The following is a 15,455-nucleotide window of genomic DNA, read 5'->3' on the forward strand; positions in this document are numbered from 1 at the left end:
TTGTACTTTACTTTTTTTTTAATATCCATTTTGTGTTCTTGAATTGTTTAAAATAAAAGATCAAAGACTTCCTTTACAATAAAAACAGCACAAAAAAGTAAAGACATTTGTGTTTGGTAGATTATTTTTTTGTTGTAACAATGCTTCTTGGCAATAAATCTTACATCATTAGATAGCCTGTTTATTTCCCCTTAAATGGTGCCACGTTACTTTATTTATCTGCCCTGCCAATGCCAAACAGCTTATTCTGCTGGTGATTTTCACTTTTGTTTTCAGCTTCTGGTACTACAGTGGTCAGTGGGTGTCTGCTCTAAGAATCAGCATGCCATATTTGACTGATCTGGATAGGGCCTGTGTGACAGGGCAACTTCATGTGGGTTTTCAGCAAAAGTTGTTGCATTTTTTGGAGTGAGCCCTAGTCCCATCTCCAAAGTAAAGGCCAAGTTCCATATAACGGGGGATGTCAGAGACAAGCCGCGGAGTGGGTGTCATGATGACACCCGAAGAAGACCTTTTCCTCATCCTATCAGCACTTAAGAACCGTAGGGTGTCTTTGACAGATTTGCAGTAAAGGTTTGCAGGACGACATGGACAACAGCTTTCTGCCCAGACAATTCAGAACAGACTGCAGTGCACACACCCAATCTCCAGTCTTATAGGGCTGCCAAGATACCCGCCATGACTGCCCTTCATCATCAGGCCTGTTTGCACTATAGTGTTGGCAACACATGCACTTGAACCTGAACATGTGCAGGAACGTTATATTCAGTGATGTGTCCAGATTCACTAGCAAGGACCACGCCACAGGAGAATATAAGTTTGAACATGTAATGATTTATTGTGCGTCGTATAGCCCAGCAGATGGAGACTCAGGATGGGGATTACGTCTCAGCGTTATCCTAGCTGGAGCTGATCTTGATCCCAGGCAGTACCTGGAATTAGACAAGGGCACAAAAAAGCGTTGAGTAGTAAGGGGTAAGAAAAAGGGCAATTGAAGCAGAGCAAGGTGAGGGAGGGCGGGTTGAAGAGCAACAGACGAACGGTTGAGTAGTCTTGCTACGTTTAAGTAGGCGTGTCAGGTGATTGAGTGTGTGGTTTAGGCGTGGTCCTGCTCCCGAATTTAAGTTAACACCTTAACTTCATTTATTCCTACGGCAGTTGGATCGTAGGATCAAAGTGAGTGTGAAGAAGATGCAGAGAATACTAGCTGATTGCAGCACCGATAGAGTAACATCTTTTGGTGGAGGCAGTGTGATGGTGTAGGACGGTATCACCCTCACTGGAAAAAACGAGACTGGTCATCATTGGACAGAGAAAGATATTGAGATAGTCTTAGATAGATTCTGGGACCAAATTCTATCCTTCAAGATGACAACACTCACCCCCACAGAGCAGGGTTTCTCAGAGACTAACTCTAAAATTTGGGAGTGGAGAGGAAGGAATTTCCTGCCAGCAGTCCTGACCTCATCCCCATTGAACACTTGTGGGATCAGCTTTGGCATGCTGTTCTGCAGAGTGACCAACCACATTGGCTGACGTGCAACAAGTGCTGGATGAAGAATGGGATCATCCCAAAAAAGTGTGTAACCAGCATGAGGAGGAGGTGCCAGGCTGTTGTGGCTTTGTATGGTTCTTCTACATGCTACTGAGGCTCCTGTTTGTTAAATTAATAAATTGTTAAATTGCCAATATTTCTTGTTTCTTCAGACTTCAATCATCAAATCCACCAAACAACACCAAACAAGAGTCAATGGCAGAATAAATCGTTGGCTTTGAAAGAGAAGATTTGGCAAATTTCGTCATGGGCGCAACCCACATTCTCAGCTCTGCTGCTCATCCCACAAATACGTGTTCCTTACAAATGTGGCACACTTTGAAAGGGAAATAAACAGGCTTTCCAACGTTATAAGATATATTGCCAAGAAGCATTGTTACAACAAAGAAATAATCTACCGAATACAAATTTCCTTACTATTTGTGTTACGTTTATTTTCTTAAAGGGGGGTTGAACCTTCATAGTCTTAATTGTCTCACCTGCATGTATTAGCAGTTGGTTTGAGGATACCTTTTACAGTATGTGAATGTACAAATCAGAGTAGTGAAATTGTCTTAAATTAAACCTGTACAGACTTATTTTTTCTGTTTTGATATGTGCTTTAGGACAGTAGAAATAAGCTGTAAACAAATCACTGACACATTGTCCACTTTTTATTTGATATGGCAAACTCATTATCAAACTGTTCCACCTTTTAGCAAATGCAGAGCAATTTTTTTTTGGAGTGACATCTAGCACATCACATCTTTCTCTTTCTTTTAGCTCTATACAATCTCTTTCAACAGTATTTGGTTGTTTAGCCCCTTGATGCTCCATTATATCTCTCACTATGGATGTCTCTCTTGGTTATTTTAGAGCATTTTCCCTGAAAACATTTGACCGTGCAGTTGAAAACAATTCTAATGAGACTGATCAGGACATGTTTGACATCCTCCAGCACATCGGATCCAGAAGAAGTCCTGATAACAATGTAGAGCAGGGCTATTCAATTAATTATTTGGTCGGGACGGTTTTTCAGATTAAAGACATGAGCTGGGCCGGACATTTTTAGCAGTGAGCAAAATTAACCATTTAAAAGAAAAACAAATAGATAAGATAACAAACACACTGGATGTTTATTAACGTATTGTCACACCCAAAAACACAATAAAATGGCAGCACTGGTCAGTGTTAGTAAAAGAAGTCGGACCCAAGTCACAATCACTCGAGGGTTGCTTTCGGGCCGCTCGAGGGTTGCTTTCGGGCCGCATGTGGCCCGCGGGCCCTAATTGAATAGGGCTGAATAGAACATCTTTACAGGCTAGTCCACGTCTACCACAGTACAACAAAATGCATTTTCTTGCCATATGAGCCAGTCAAAAATCATGTTACATTTCTGTCATTTTTTCGAGTTTTTTCTGCAAGTATCCTGATCCACCTGGTGTATAGAAACAGTGAGTATGGCTTCTTTAAGTTTATGGGGGTGCATTTGTGACAGGGTTGATAGATAATAACTCCTACTGACAACAGATTATATATGTTTTTTAGCGGTTTTTGTTTTTTCTTCGTACACATTATGGTGACATGCAAACTGGAAGCAGATCAGACTACTAAACCCAAATGAACCTTGCGACAGTGGAAGTGTGGTTTCCAAAACTGTGGACTAATGGTTATTAATTCATTGAACAAAAATCGCATACAGACAGCACATTTTTAACCTAGCATAAAACTGCATTTTATACTAGCTTAAAGCACGTGTCAGACACCTGTTCTATCCACAGTCACTGGTACAATCCGACATTATGACGACATAATAAGACAATCCAATCCAAAGTATAAGAACGATGCTCTCTGCTGGACTCAGCTCACTTTGCCTTTGAGTTTACTGAGAGAGCAAGAGATCACTGAGAGGACAAGAGGTTACTTTTTGACTCGATAAAACTGCACTAACAAGCGATTAACTACCACCACAATGTCTTTGTAAGTACTACAGCTGTGTATTTAACTACCTTTTCAAACATTAAAGCTAGGTACAGATCATCTGAAATCAGTTGACATCAAATTGTATGTAACTTTGCATATTTTGTTTTTTTTGTTGTATCTGTTTTGATTTACAGTAGTGTGCTTTGTTGACACAAATGTACTGCAGATTTAGCTATTTGTAACCCACACACCCTTGCTGTCAATGTTTCTTTTGTATAATTGTAAGCCTGTGTAATTTGTGTTTTTGTCATGAATGTTGCATAACTAGTGAAACTAACATTCACATGTCACTTTTCAGTAAAAACACTAAGAAACAGAGCCAAACTCTACCATTATTCCTGGACACAACCCATTGGTATGGGATCACTCCTCCTATAAGTGAAGATATGCCAGAGGAAGCTGACCTGATCCAGACCAGAAAGATGGTTGAAGAGCTGAAATCATGCGGTGTATTTGAGATAGGCACAGAAAAGCAGCACAGGTAGGACACATCTTTATTCCATGTCAGTTTCCATATCGTTAAAAAATACAGCTTGGTGGGGCAGACACTTGAAATGTTTAAACATGAAAAGGTTTTGACTGAGTGCACATGCTTTTGGGTCATTGCCCTGGTTGGTTATCACAGCAAAAAAAGGAGAACAGCTTGGATAAATCAATGAATTTTTGTTGACCAAAAGTGTAAAGACGTGTTTTGTGTGAAATATGAAAATGTGATAAATTTTTCTTTGTTTTATTTGCAGAGAAAATGTTGTCAAGAGTCTGGAGTCTCTCTATAAGAAGTGGCTCACAGAGACCTGTGAACGTATGGTGAGGCAACTTTTTCCTCAAGTATTGTCATTTCAAAAGTCACTCCTAATGTGATGCTGAGAACCTCTTGCTGCATAGATTGTGTTTCATTTATATGTATATATTTGTAATTTTAGAATTTACCTGAAGTGGTGACAGCAAAGGTTGGAGGCAAAATCTTCCCATTTGGATCCTATCATCTGGGAGCTGACTCAAAAGGTATGTAAAGGTTTATTGCCTCAAATAAAGACCTAAAAATGAATCATGAAAGAGAATGGGGAGGATAGTAACACTTACACACACTAACTAGCAAAGAAACCTGCACTCATATGAGTTTTTGCTGCTCTGACAGGTGCTGATATTGACATCCTGTGTGTCGGACCTGGATTCCTGGAGAGGAAGGACTTCTTCAGGTCCTTTTCTGAGAAACTGAAAGCTCAAAAAGAGGTCAAAGGCTTAATGGTATGCCATATTGGTGATTGTGTATAAATGTGTGTACAGTGTGTACAAATCAAACAGTTTTCTTCTATATTGCAACAAGTGACTGATATAATTGTTGTTTCTTTAGGTCATTGAAGATGCGTTCGTCCCAGTCATCAAATTCTCTTATGATGGGATTGAGGTAAATAAGCTAAAGAGACAAGGACGAATAAATTAATGAATGACTGAACGCTTTATTGCACCTTGAGGAATTTGCTTTGCACCAAGAGAATAGAAACATAGAAATAACTAAACTTTCTGCTGTATACGTTTCTTATAATGTTTGTATGAGTTTTAATCATTGTGTTTGTGCTCCTGTTGTTGTTTAGATTGATCTGGTTTTTGCTCTAGTAGCACAGAAAAGCATCAGTGTAAGTATTAACCTCATGGATGACAAAATTCTGACGGGCATGGATAAACAAAGTGTCAGGAGTCTCAATGGTAAGTATCAGACTGTATTTAGCTTAGGTATAAATACTTGACAGCTGCAAGTATGCTGCAAGGTAAGTATGCCATTTTATGTGTTGTAGTTAACCCTTTTTGCTGGGGGGCTGTCTTAATAAAACTGTTTCTCGATCTTAATTTTGTAGGTTTTAGAGTCACAGAGGAGATCCTCAGAAGTGTGCCAAATGTTTTTAACTTCCGGCTGACACTGAGAGCCATCAAGCTTTGGGCCAAACGTGAGTAACACTACAAGTGTTGTTAAGCTTAGTTTGAAACTGTCTACTTAGACAAAAGATACACGTAAACACAAAAGATGCCCAATGTGTTGGCCGTTGTCGTTAACAGGAATATATTTTCTTGACTGCATATCAAATGACTTTAATTTTTGCCATCTACGCACTATATGTACAACCTGAAATGTCATGTGTCTCAATTTGTATGTATAGAGTTACAGTTACATTATACTATGCACCAAGAACTCACACAACTACCTAAACAATGAACAAAGCACATATTCTAACTCTGTTTACACAACACAGTACTTTTCAATGGATATGTATTACATCAGTTAAATAATAAAACTGTCATTGGTGAAAAACCCATCAATCTTGATTCAATATTCATGATAGGTTAGTGTTTTTTTTAATAAAGAACAGAGACGGTGTTTACAAAGGGAGTGACCCCAGACAGCTATTTATTTTTCTTTACACTGGCCTGTGTTCGAGTGACTCATTTTGCCTCTGATATTTTGTTTGACTTGTTTCTATTTGTTTCCACACAACCACAGCTCGTTTGCCATAACACGGAGTACAATGAATAATCATTCACAGGTTTAGTCAGTGGCACAGGTAGACATAGAGGAATTAATCAACTAGATATCTTACTTTACCCAAATTTAACATCTGATTGGTTCAACAGTTAAAAAAAAAGGATTTTCAAACTAGGCAAGAAAGTTTACATTGGTGTTATTTGAACTAAAGGTCTTAAACCTATTTTTCATCCACCCTTTTCTCCTCAGGACGTGGTATATACTCCAACATGATGGGGTTCCTGGGTGGTGTCTCATGGGCCATGATGGTTGCCAGAGTCTGCCAGTTATACCCAAATGCCACAGCATCCACCCTGGTGAACAAATTTTTCAAGATGTACGAAATGTGGTGAGTTGATCTGTTTGTATTGTCCCCTTTAAGAGGAAAAAATAATCATGAAGCGATGCACTAAAGGACACTAAGCAATGAGATCTGTTGCAGTCTGGGTAAATTAGTGATCATAGATAGCATCTGGTTTTAGATAGAAGCAGGGAGATGTTTGAGATGTTTCTATGAATATATATAAATATTTTAGTTAAAAAAAAAATCTGTGACATTTTTGACGATCTGTAAATCTTGTATTGTCTTTCAGGGAGTGGCCAATCCCAATTGTTTTGAAGAAAACGGTGGACTGCGGTCTCAAGTTCCCCGTTTGGAATCCCTGGGTAAGTCTCCGGCAGGATTTTTATCAGCATTTTCAGCCGCAAATACAAAATCCTGTCAGTCATGTCCATGAATGCTAAAACACTGAAAATGTTGTGTTCATCTGCATTCCCAGACTAATCTAGTCGACCGCTCACACCTGATGCCTGTGATCACCCCTGCATACCCACAGCAGAACTCTACCTGCAATGTGTCTCGCTCCTCCTTAGCTGTTATAACAGAGGAGATCAAGAGAGGTACGTAGTTACTCAGCTGATTTTCAAATCACCTGATCACAAATTCAAACCTCCACAAATCTTTGATTAAGGATTTAGTTGCCTCCAAGGCATGTGACAAATGCATAACTTCTCAGCAGTCAGGCTTTAACAACTTTCTCCTCCTCATTCACAGGATATGAAATCACTGAACATATCCGGCAGAAACAAGAAAGCTGGTCCAAACTATTTGAAGCTTCAGACTTTTTGGAGCAGTACAAGTATGTATTCTGGAGTTTAGAGAAGAATATGTGTGTTTACATGTACTAAATACCCTCAGATATATACTACTTCCTTAAATGTGGACACTAGCCATTTTTTTGTAATTCCTTATCACTTTGATGATCTGAAATAGAAATCTGTTTACTGTAGAACTTGATACCTTTTTTAAATCACACAGTTAAAGCTATGTATTTTATTTAATATTGTATAGTAGAAGATCTGTAGTCTTGAATGAAGTTGTTTTTACACATTGTGTTATTTGGTGTATGAATTTGATATGGAAGGTAATTTTATTATTAGCTTTAGAGAGACTTGTGGCCTTTTCCCCCAAAACACAAACTTAGAATGGTTTTGGTTATAATAATTGGTCATGTTTTTTTTCCTAACATGAACTAGTGGATGTTTCTTCCTGGTGTGTATTTGATGTGTTAAAATGTTTTTTGCTATTTGCTCTTATCATTACTTGTAATTGTTTTTTATTGTGATTGACTTTAATTTTTAAATGAAATGTGGACTGTTTGTCTCTGCATGGATTCACACATTATTTAACATCAGACCTAAGTTTGCACCCAATGTTACAGTTAAATAACATCTGTTTTATGGATTTGAACACCACACGTTGCTGTTTTTAATTGAGAATATAGCCTTAAGCATGTTCAAGTGATCTAAGAAATTGATGGTTAAAGATCTGAAAATGTGTTAAAGCTTTTCATGTGTGCTGTCTGACAAAAATCTGTTGTTCCTTGAAGTATTTAATGTATCTGTGTTATCCTATGCACATGTTATATTGTGATTTTTTGAATAAACCTCATATGAATGCATTTTTGATCACTTTTACTAGTTTAGACTTACCATAGACTTTTATCTTTTTTCCCCCTCAGATTAAAAATCTCTTTAGCTATCATGAGGTCAGAACAGGCAGTTCATTTTTGTACAGCTAATTATGCAGTTGTCAGAATAAGGAGTATGTGACATAGTGTGCAGTTGTTTACAGCTTCAGATAGTGAAGTCGACAGGTTTTGTCTTGAAAATGGTGTTCATAGTGGTTGTGGTAAAGAAAAGTGTCCATCTTTGTTCAGTTATGTTACTCTGCTGCAGCCTGGTCTGCTTCAAATATTGATCATGACTTCCCTCAACAATTGATAGAAATGCAAGTATAGTTACTATAGTACAATTCTAGCCTTGTGTTATATTGCCATTGTTCTGTCTCTTATTTCTAAAGGCATTACATTAAGGTGGAACTAACTTCAACAACAAAAGAGCAGCATCGAGACGGGTGAGTACTCGACACAGAACATGAGAAGCCAAGTTACAGAGAAACTGGAACAGATGCAGACATTTTTGTAGACAATCCCACATCTTTGGGCGAGAGCACTTCTTATTCACGCCTGTGGTTCTCTTTGAGGGAGAAAACTGTTTTAATATTTTATCTCTAGCTTCTGTTGTGCTTTTGTCTTCCTGAGCATTATGTTTTGTTTCGCTTCATCAGGGTATGCCTGTTTGAGTCTAAAATCAGACACCTGGTAGGAACTCTGGAGAGAAACCCGCTTATTTCCCGGGCCCATGTTAACCTGCAGTCCTACCCTGGACCACAAGATAGTTATGGAAAGTAAGAACATGATTTGATGGTTAAACTATGTCAGGGCACTCTTAAGAATAAGCCCCTGAGTGATCAATACTAATATCTCATATGCTACTCTTTCTATATTTTATTCCTATGTTGTGTTATTACTCTCAGATTGCACTAAGATATTAACAATAGTAAAGTGTGCTTCACTTGTCAACTGATTTGTTTTTATCTGTTTCAGAAGCAACACAGTTTGGCTGATCGGACTTGTCTTCAATATGGATCATTTTAAATACCAAAGAGTCGATCTGTTCACTGAGCTCCAGCCCCTCTTAAATCATGGTACATTTTTTATTATCTTTCAAAATATTCAGAAGAAAAGGAACCATGTTGTGAGATTTTTTTAAAAGCTTCTTTATTTGTGTTTCTGCAGTCAGGGGCCTGGAACGAGGTTATAAGATGTCCGATGAGGGGGCGACCTTAACAGCCAAATATATACAGAGGGAAAACCACACCTGGAAGCTACCTAATAGAAGCCAAATGGTGTCATATCCAGTCAGGCTCACACACCGCCAAATTTCGAATGCAGCACCTCTGATACACCCGGCCATAAAAAGAAAAGATTTAACTCAATCTTTGATGCCAGCGAAAAGGATAAGAGCTGACAAGGTATGCCATCTAGCTTTACTGATGAGAAAACGTCATTTTCAAGAAATGTGTTCATGTTTTTGGAGAAATACCTGATTTACATGTTTGCAGACTTAAATGAGATGGATACAGAGATAGTGGTCAAGTCTGAAACAATAGGTTGCTTATCTTATTTCACAAATACTAACTAGGTGTAGGGAGGTGTCGGCATCATGAAACCACTCTGAATGATAAGCAACCTGACAAAACTCCATGAAGTGTGTTGATGAAAAATAGATGTGCACAAAACCAACCCTTTACATCTACAAAGACAAAAAAAATACACCTTTGTTTTTTATGGGATAAACTATTTGAATGGATTACCTGTGAATAGTTTGGCTAGCTGTTTCTGTGCTCTAAGTTCCAATACTATAAGCTAACCAGCCACTGGAGTTCAGATTTTCTGTGCAATATAGTAATGGATATTCTCAATACTTACTTGGTGTACAGTTTTTAAGTTATGGTATTTTGTCAGTTATGTGCTCACAACCTCACAGTGACAACTAGACTCAGGGAGTTACAGTGCCTCATCCAAGAAATGTAGACACATATTTTTACAGCTCTGTTGTAGGGATTAAAATATATGAAGGGATTTCCTTTGGATAGAGTTAGGCTGGCTGTTTTCCCAAAGTCTCTCAAAGCTCGCAAAGCTAAGCTAACCTGCTGGTGGCGGTAGCTTTAGACCTTTTATATAATCATTAAAGTCTTCAATAAATTTGAGGCTAAAAATGTGAAGTTATGTTATTTTGGTTCACTGTATGTTTTGGGCTATTTACCGGCCAGTAGCAAACACTTCCTTGAGTACTCTCTAAACGATTAGCAACCTCACTGTGACGACAAAACTCCTGGAAGTTCTATTATTAGAACAAATCATTCATTTGTCACACAAACAACACAACTTCTGCTCAACATTTTTACACCCTTTGTTTTTGTATGAAATTAAAAAAAACAGACAGGGTTATCTTTTGAGTGCTGCAAGCTGTTTCCTTGCTAGTAAAGCTAAACCGATCTATCCAGCTGCTGGAAGTAGCCTTAGAAGTACTGTACTGTCACAAGAGGGGTATCAGTGTCTTCATTTTATTTACATCAGCCTATAACCCTTGGAATTATTTAACATGTTCAGAATGTGCAGTAAGCTGTAAATCAATAAGAATGGCACCAACAAGGCCCCTTGTTAAATGTGTCACTAAAACTCAACATTTTCTTGTTTACTACAGGAATTGCATTCCATGACAAGCAGCTCAGGTGCTTCACCATCCCTGACACAGCAGGGCACCAAGAGACCTCTCTGTCCTCAACCATCAACTTCATGCAAAAAGTTCAGAGCTGATATGGAGACAACTCAAGACCCTAGCACTTCTCAAAGCACCAAGAGACCTCTCTGTCCTCAACCATCAACGACATGCAAAAAGTTCAGAGCTGATATGGAGACAACTCAAGACCCTAGCACTTCTCAAAGCACCAAGAGACCTCTCTGTCCTCAACCATCAACGTCATGTGAAAAGTTCAGAGCTGATATGGAGACAACTCAAGACCCTAGCACTTCTCAAAGCACCAAGAGACCTCGCACTACTGAGCCTGAGACACCAAACAAAAAACCCAGAGATAACTTGGTATGCTAAACTGTCTTGCTAAATGGATCTTTAAGTTTATGCTCAATTAACCTTTTCAGTTTGCACTGGATGACATGAGTCATAAGATCCACTTATTGCATAAAAAGTGCTTATAACAAGATATTTCTGTTTGTCCTTCTCAGACTGGGCCCGAAAAAGAGCTGTCAGACCTGCCACTAAGCCTTTCCAAGCCTGCTATGGCTGCAAAGCTCCCCATCAGATTGAAACTGTTCCGGTAAGGCATCTGATAACTAATACTTTCCACTTGCTGAAACAAATTGCTCCTCTTTTCTAGCGTCTATTGTGCCCGATCTTCGAGTCACTCTCACACACAGTATTCATAGTTAGATTCAAGGACGATAGAGCTGCATGAGTTTATATTTTCAGCCACTAGAGGGCAGTGAAGCCTTTCTGCTGGCCTCTTTCTCAACCCAGGGATGGAATGAAGTACTCAGACTCACTGTTCACAGAGAAGTCAATTAGTGACAGCAAAACCTGATTCAGATTAGCATGAACTCTCACTTATCTTTCTATAGACTGTCTGCAAGAGGAAGAAAATAAGGGTTTTTAATGTTTGGAGTGGACCTTCATGCATTGTTTTAAAGACCACATGTCGGTAGTCGTAAGGTGCTGATAAATAATATTTTTTTCTTCTTGGATTGTCCATCATGAGCTTTTAAAACAGTATGCTTTATTTTCTTGTTTGATCACTTTCCTGGAAGTGCTGTACCCAGAGGATAATTTTTTTTCAGACTGACCTGTGTGAGCTCGTCACAGAGTGGCGCTTTTAAGTCATCTGCAGTCTTTGATTAATCGTAATTAGGGAAAGGAAGAAACAAACATCACTCATTATCAATCCGTAATTGTTTTTAGGCCAATTTTGGATGAAGAGGATAATAGCAAGTGTACTCAAGATTTGAGAACAGCGAAAAATCACACTCGATCTATTACCATGAAACACAAACTGCACAGCAGACAGCTGGAAAGAACTGGAACAACAAAGAGTGTTGTCTCTGGCTTTACATCATACAGTCCTCCATAACTTATATACATAACGACAACATCCTCAGCGGTAGATTAATATTTTCATAGGGTTTAAGTAAATTTTCACTCTTTTTTTCAGCATTTTTCTTCGTTTCTGACATTCAGTAATCCCATGATGCAGTTTCTTGGCCAGGACTCAACAATTAATTACATGAAATGGGCACCAGACTTTTTAAACGCACCTGAGCCATCAGAGTTTTCTCATCAAGTGATAATGTGAAATGGTTTCTGAGTGCTAGAGGGAGGACAGCAATTACTGAGTTTGGTTGACCACAGTCTGACCTTTGATTTGGCCCCCTGTTTTAAATTCACTTTTAAACCTGCTAAAAAATGTCCCTTTTTCAGAAGTTTGTCACACAGTATGGATTATCGATCTTTAACTATATTTGTTGTAATGGTTCAAATTATTTTAAACAGACATAGTCCTTTGAAAAGGTTGAGATTTGTTTCAGGGACACACCATAGTCTTGCTTCTACTCTTTTCATTGTTTCCTTGTTGAGATGCAGTATGTGTATCATTAGTTGAGGGATTTGTGCCAGACGAGACACAGATATTCAGCCATAGGGAGCAGACTCATAACATGGCCTAGTTAAAGGTTTTCTGTTGTTTGCATCCCAATCCGGTCAAAATTTCCCAAGATGAAGCTTGTAAGAGCGTGTATGTTGTTGCTTAGGAACAGTTTTTCTTGTGCCCCCGGTAGGTGGTCTCTTTATGAATATCATTACATATCCCCATTCAGGGGAAGCAAGACATCTTTATCCCTTACAGACCATGTTTATCGGCATTTCACTCTTAAATTTGGGAGGGATGTTTATGCTCAGTGTGGTTTAAGACCCGTACATATTTACTGATAGTTGTATTGTGATGCAAAGTAATAGCTGACATAAATGGAAGCTGTAAAAGGAGACAAACTATGATTTGAAACTTTAAAATAGTTATCCAGTGGGTTCAGTTCAAGTGAGACTTCTTACAAACAGGGAGGCGATTGCATGCTTACATTTGTGTCTAATTAATCATGGACAGCATTAGGACTTCATCCAGAGGTGTATCCACAGGAGGTCCAGTCCAGGGTAAGGGGCTCCCCTGTAGTTGTGGCCCCTCGTCCTCCTGCCGTGTGCACTCTGTGTGGGGCACAGGCTCAGGGCATGGCCCCCTGTCTTCCTGCTGGGCCTCCATCTGCTGTGGAGGTGGTTAGGTCCCCGGATTGATGGCGAGACAATGAGTTTATGACATGTGTCGCCGTGAGTGACAGAGGGTCTTGTCCCAACTGGGCCTTCCGACTACCACAGATCTCGCATTTGTAGTCGGCACTTTGCCAAGGCTAATGGGAGGAGTGATCCTCCTGCTGTGGGATGGGACTTGTAGTTTACAGCTGGCTGGTAATTCAGGACAAGGAGTCTTAAGACTCTGTGGTGGCACGTTAGCAAGTTTTACATTATGTGGTTAAATCTGAGGGAACAATAATCTAGTTTAGCAGGGTGTGCAGGCGTCCATAGTAACAAGCCTTTAAAGGTAACTTTAGATTTGTACAAAAGCGTTGATACTTGCTCCACTTCCACTGAGCCCTCTCTTCGTGAAGACTTCTAAACCGGTCTGTGAAGTTCCCCAGTTGACCCAGCAGTACTCCTTTCACACGCCTGTCAACACGCCGTTTCTTTCCACTTTGGTGGGTCTGGGTTAAAATGAAATCGCTTCCTTCATCTCCCATACCTGTCCTCCTCACCCCCAAAAAATAGAATGATAAAAGCCGTAGTTTCACATGTGAGAAACTGCAACAATACTAGTGTACCTTCAAAGGGGGAGATGGCACATTGAGAGATGACAGGGTGTTGATATGAAAGTGTTGTCTCCTTCCCGGGTGAGATCAGAGGAGGCCCGGTGGATGTGTGCTGTTATGTTGCTGTGAGTGATCTGACCAGCGTGGTGGAGGATAGGTGTCATGGCCGACAGACTTACTGGGATGTGTTTTGTGTGTGTGTGTGTGTGTGTGTGTGTGTCAGTTTTCCTCACAGGAATTTGGCATTTAGCAGGAGTAAAAAAGTTTAGAGTTGTTTTGTCTGATCTTAAATGTAATTATCTGATAGTGTTTAAAGCTATAAATACATGAGACTTTAACATTTTTGAAGCTGGTTTTAACAAGGAACACTTTAAAAACCTGGTACACAGTCATTACCAACTTTTAAAGTCTTTTTTTTGACACAGTTTTTGTTTTATGGTATATGTCATAATGCGGACATAATTTTTATTAGTACCCACGGGTGTTATTTCAGGGGAGGGGGATTTATACACCAGTCCATTAACCTCTAAGTCTCACATCCATATTTGTCTTTTCTCTTACAGTGATAACTTCTGATGGAGCTCCTGACCAGGAGGGGAAATCTTCACCCTCTTATGTCTTGTCTGTTTGTGATTGCATAAATAAAAACGCAAATGTTGCAAATATTCTGCCGTATTGTCGCATTGTTGTCTCTTGTGGTTCACCACTTGAAACAAGATCATTCTGCTGTTTAAATAAAGCTTCAAAAATACAATTCATCATACTGCAGACTTTGATTTAAGGGTTAACCACATTTACATTTTGGTAAAACCACATTATGTGCAAATACAGAGATTAGATACGTTTTTAATATCAGTGTTATTCAGTCATCACAAACATACAATTAATAACCTAAAGAGACTTCATAAAGCTTAAAAATGCTATTAAAAGAGGAAAGCTGACAACAGCTGATCAAGGTAAATAAATGCTTCTACTTCCTAATCTTGTAAGTAAACTTGATTAGTCCCTTGCCTGCAGTCTCACTGGACTTGTACGAGACTCAGTCTTGCAAAGAAGCACTTCTTACTGTATGTTGTTTCTATCTGGCAGCAAAATGCTCCCTAAACAGTGTTTTTGCCAAGCCTGCAAAGCATTCGGGGAGATGTAGGAAAAAATGGCTGACCTGGGCGCAAATCTGTCATTGTTGACCAGAGTGAAGACACACAAAAAAGTGAGAAATAAAACATAAAACACAGGACTTAAAAAGAGAAAGACAAAGACTGACAAATCAGAAGTCAAGAGAAGGCACCGTGAGGAGCTTGTTACTGATTTTTAAGAAAGTGTCATTCTTATGCTGATGCCACTTAAGACATTTATTTGGACAGTGGTGCACACATCATAGCATTGGGACTGTGTCAGGTAAGGTTAAACTGGTACATTTGGTGACCTGTTTTACACTAACTAATGGTAATAAATCAAAGTTTGGTCATTGTTAGTTACAGTCAATAATTTTACGTCACTAAATCAATACATTACCTTGTCACGCTGCATCCTGCAAAAAGTCCAAAGTATCAAAAAGAAGATCTTCCACAACAAATGCACGGTTTAGCAG

The 15,455-nt window shown here is 39.1% G+C and overlaps 1 protein-coding gene across 3 annotated transcripts; it reads left to right on the forward strand.

Moving 5' to 3' along the window:
* The first annotated feature begins 2,791 nt into the window (after window positions 1-2,791).
* Window positions 2,792-14,536, forward strand: LOC117823962 (poly(A) polymerase type 3-like). Of its 3 annotated transcripts, XM_034699258.1 has the most exons (20): window positions 3,314-3,514; window positions 3,816-3,998; window positions 4,258-4,324; window positions 4,441-4,522; window positions 4,656-4,765; window positions 4,872-4,925; window positions 5,113-5,224; window positions 5,374-5,463; window positions 6,246-6,384; window positions 6,629-6,701; window positions 6,815-6,935; window positions 7,090-7,174; window positions 8,398-8,451; window positions 8,665-8,784; window positions 8,984-9,084; window positions 9,176-9,411; window positions 10,647-10,738; window positions 10,832-11,042; window positions 11,186-11,277; window positions 14,428-14,536. In XM_034699258.1, exons 1-20 carry the CDS (start codon window positions 3,507-3,509, stop codon window positions 14,438-14,440), a joined length of 2,043 nt encoding a protein of 680 aa, XP_034555149.1. In that variant the 5' UTR covers window positions 3,314-3,506; the 3' UTR covers window positions 14,441-14,536. The 3 variants fall into 3 exon arrangements, with proteins under 3 accessions (XP_034555150.1, XP_034555149.1, XP_034555148.1); XM_034699259.1 differs by lacking the exon at window positions 3,314-3,514 and adding an exon at window positions 2,792-2,988 and having other exon boundaries at window positions 10,647-11,042; XM_034699257.1 differs by having other exon boundaries at window positions 3,315-3,514; window positions 10,647-11,042.
* Window positions 14,537-15,455: the final 919 nt, after the last annotated feature.

Source organism: Notolabrus celidotus, chromosome 13, assembly GCF_009762535.1.
Source record: "Notolabrus celidotus isolate fNotCel1 chromosome 13, fNotCel1.pri, whole genome shotgun sequence".
NCBI classification, from domain to species: domain Eukaryota; kingdom Metazoa; phylum Chordata; class Actinopteri; order Labriformes; family Labridae; genus Notolabrus; species Notolabrus celidotus.

What these genes read in the sequence shown, in the direction of transcription:
- LOC117823962 (XM_034699257.1), top strand. An exon ending in AAGTGTCAGGAGTCTCAATG is followed by an intron (nt 5,225 to 5,373) that starts GTAAGTATCAGA and finishes TTAATTTTGTAG; the next exon opens with GTTTTAGAGTCACAGAGGAG. An exon ending in CCAGCCCCTCTTAAATCATG is followed by an intron (nt 9,085 to 9,175) that starts GTACATTTTTTA and finishes GTGTTTCTGCAG; the next exon opens with TCAGGGGCCTGGAACGAGGT.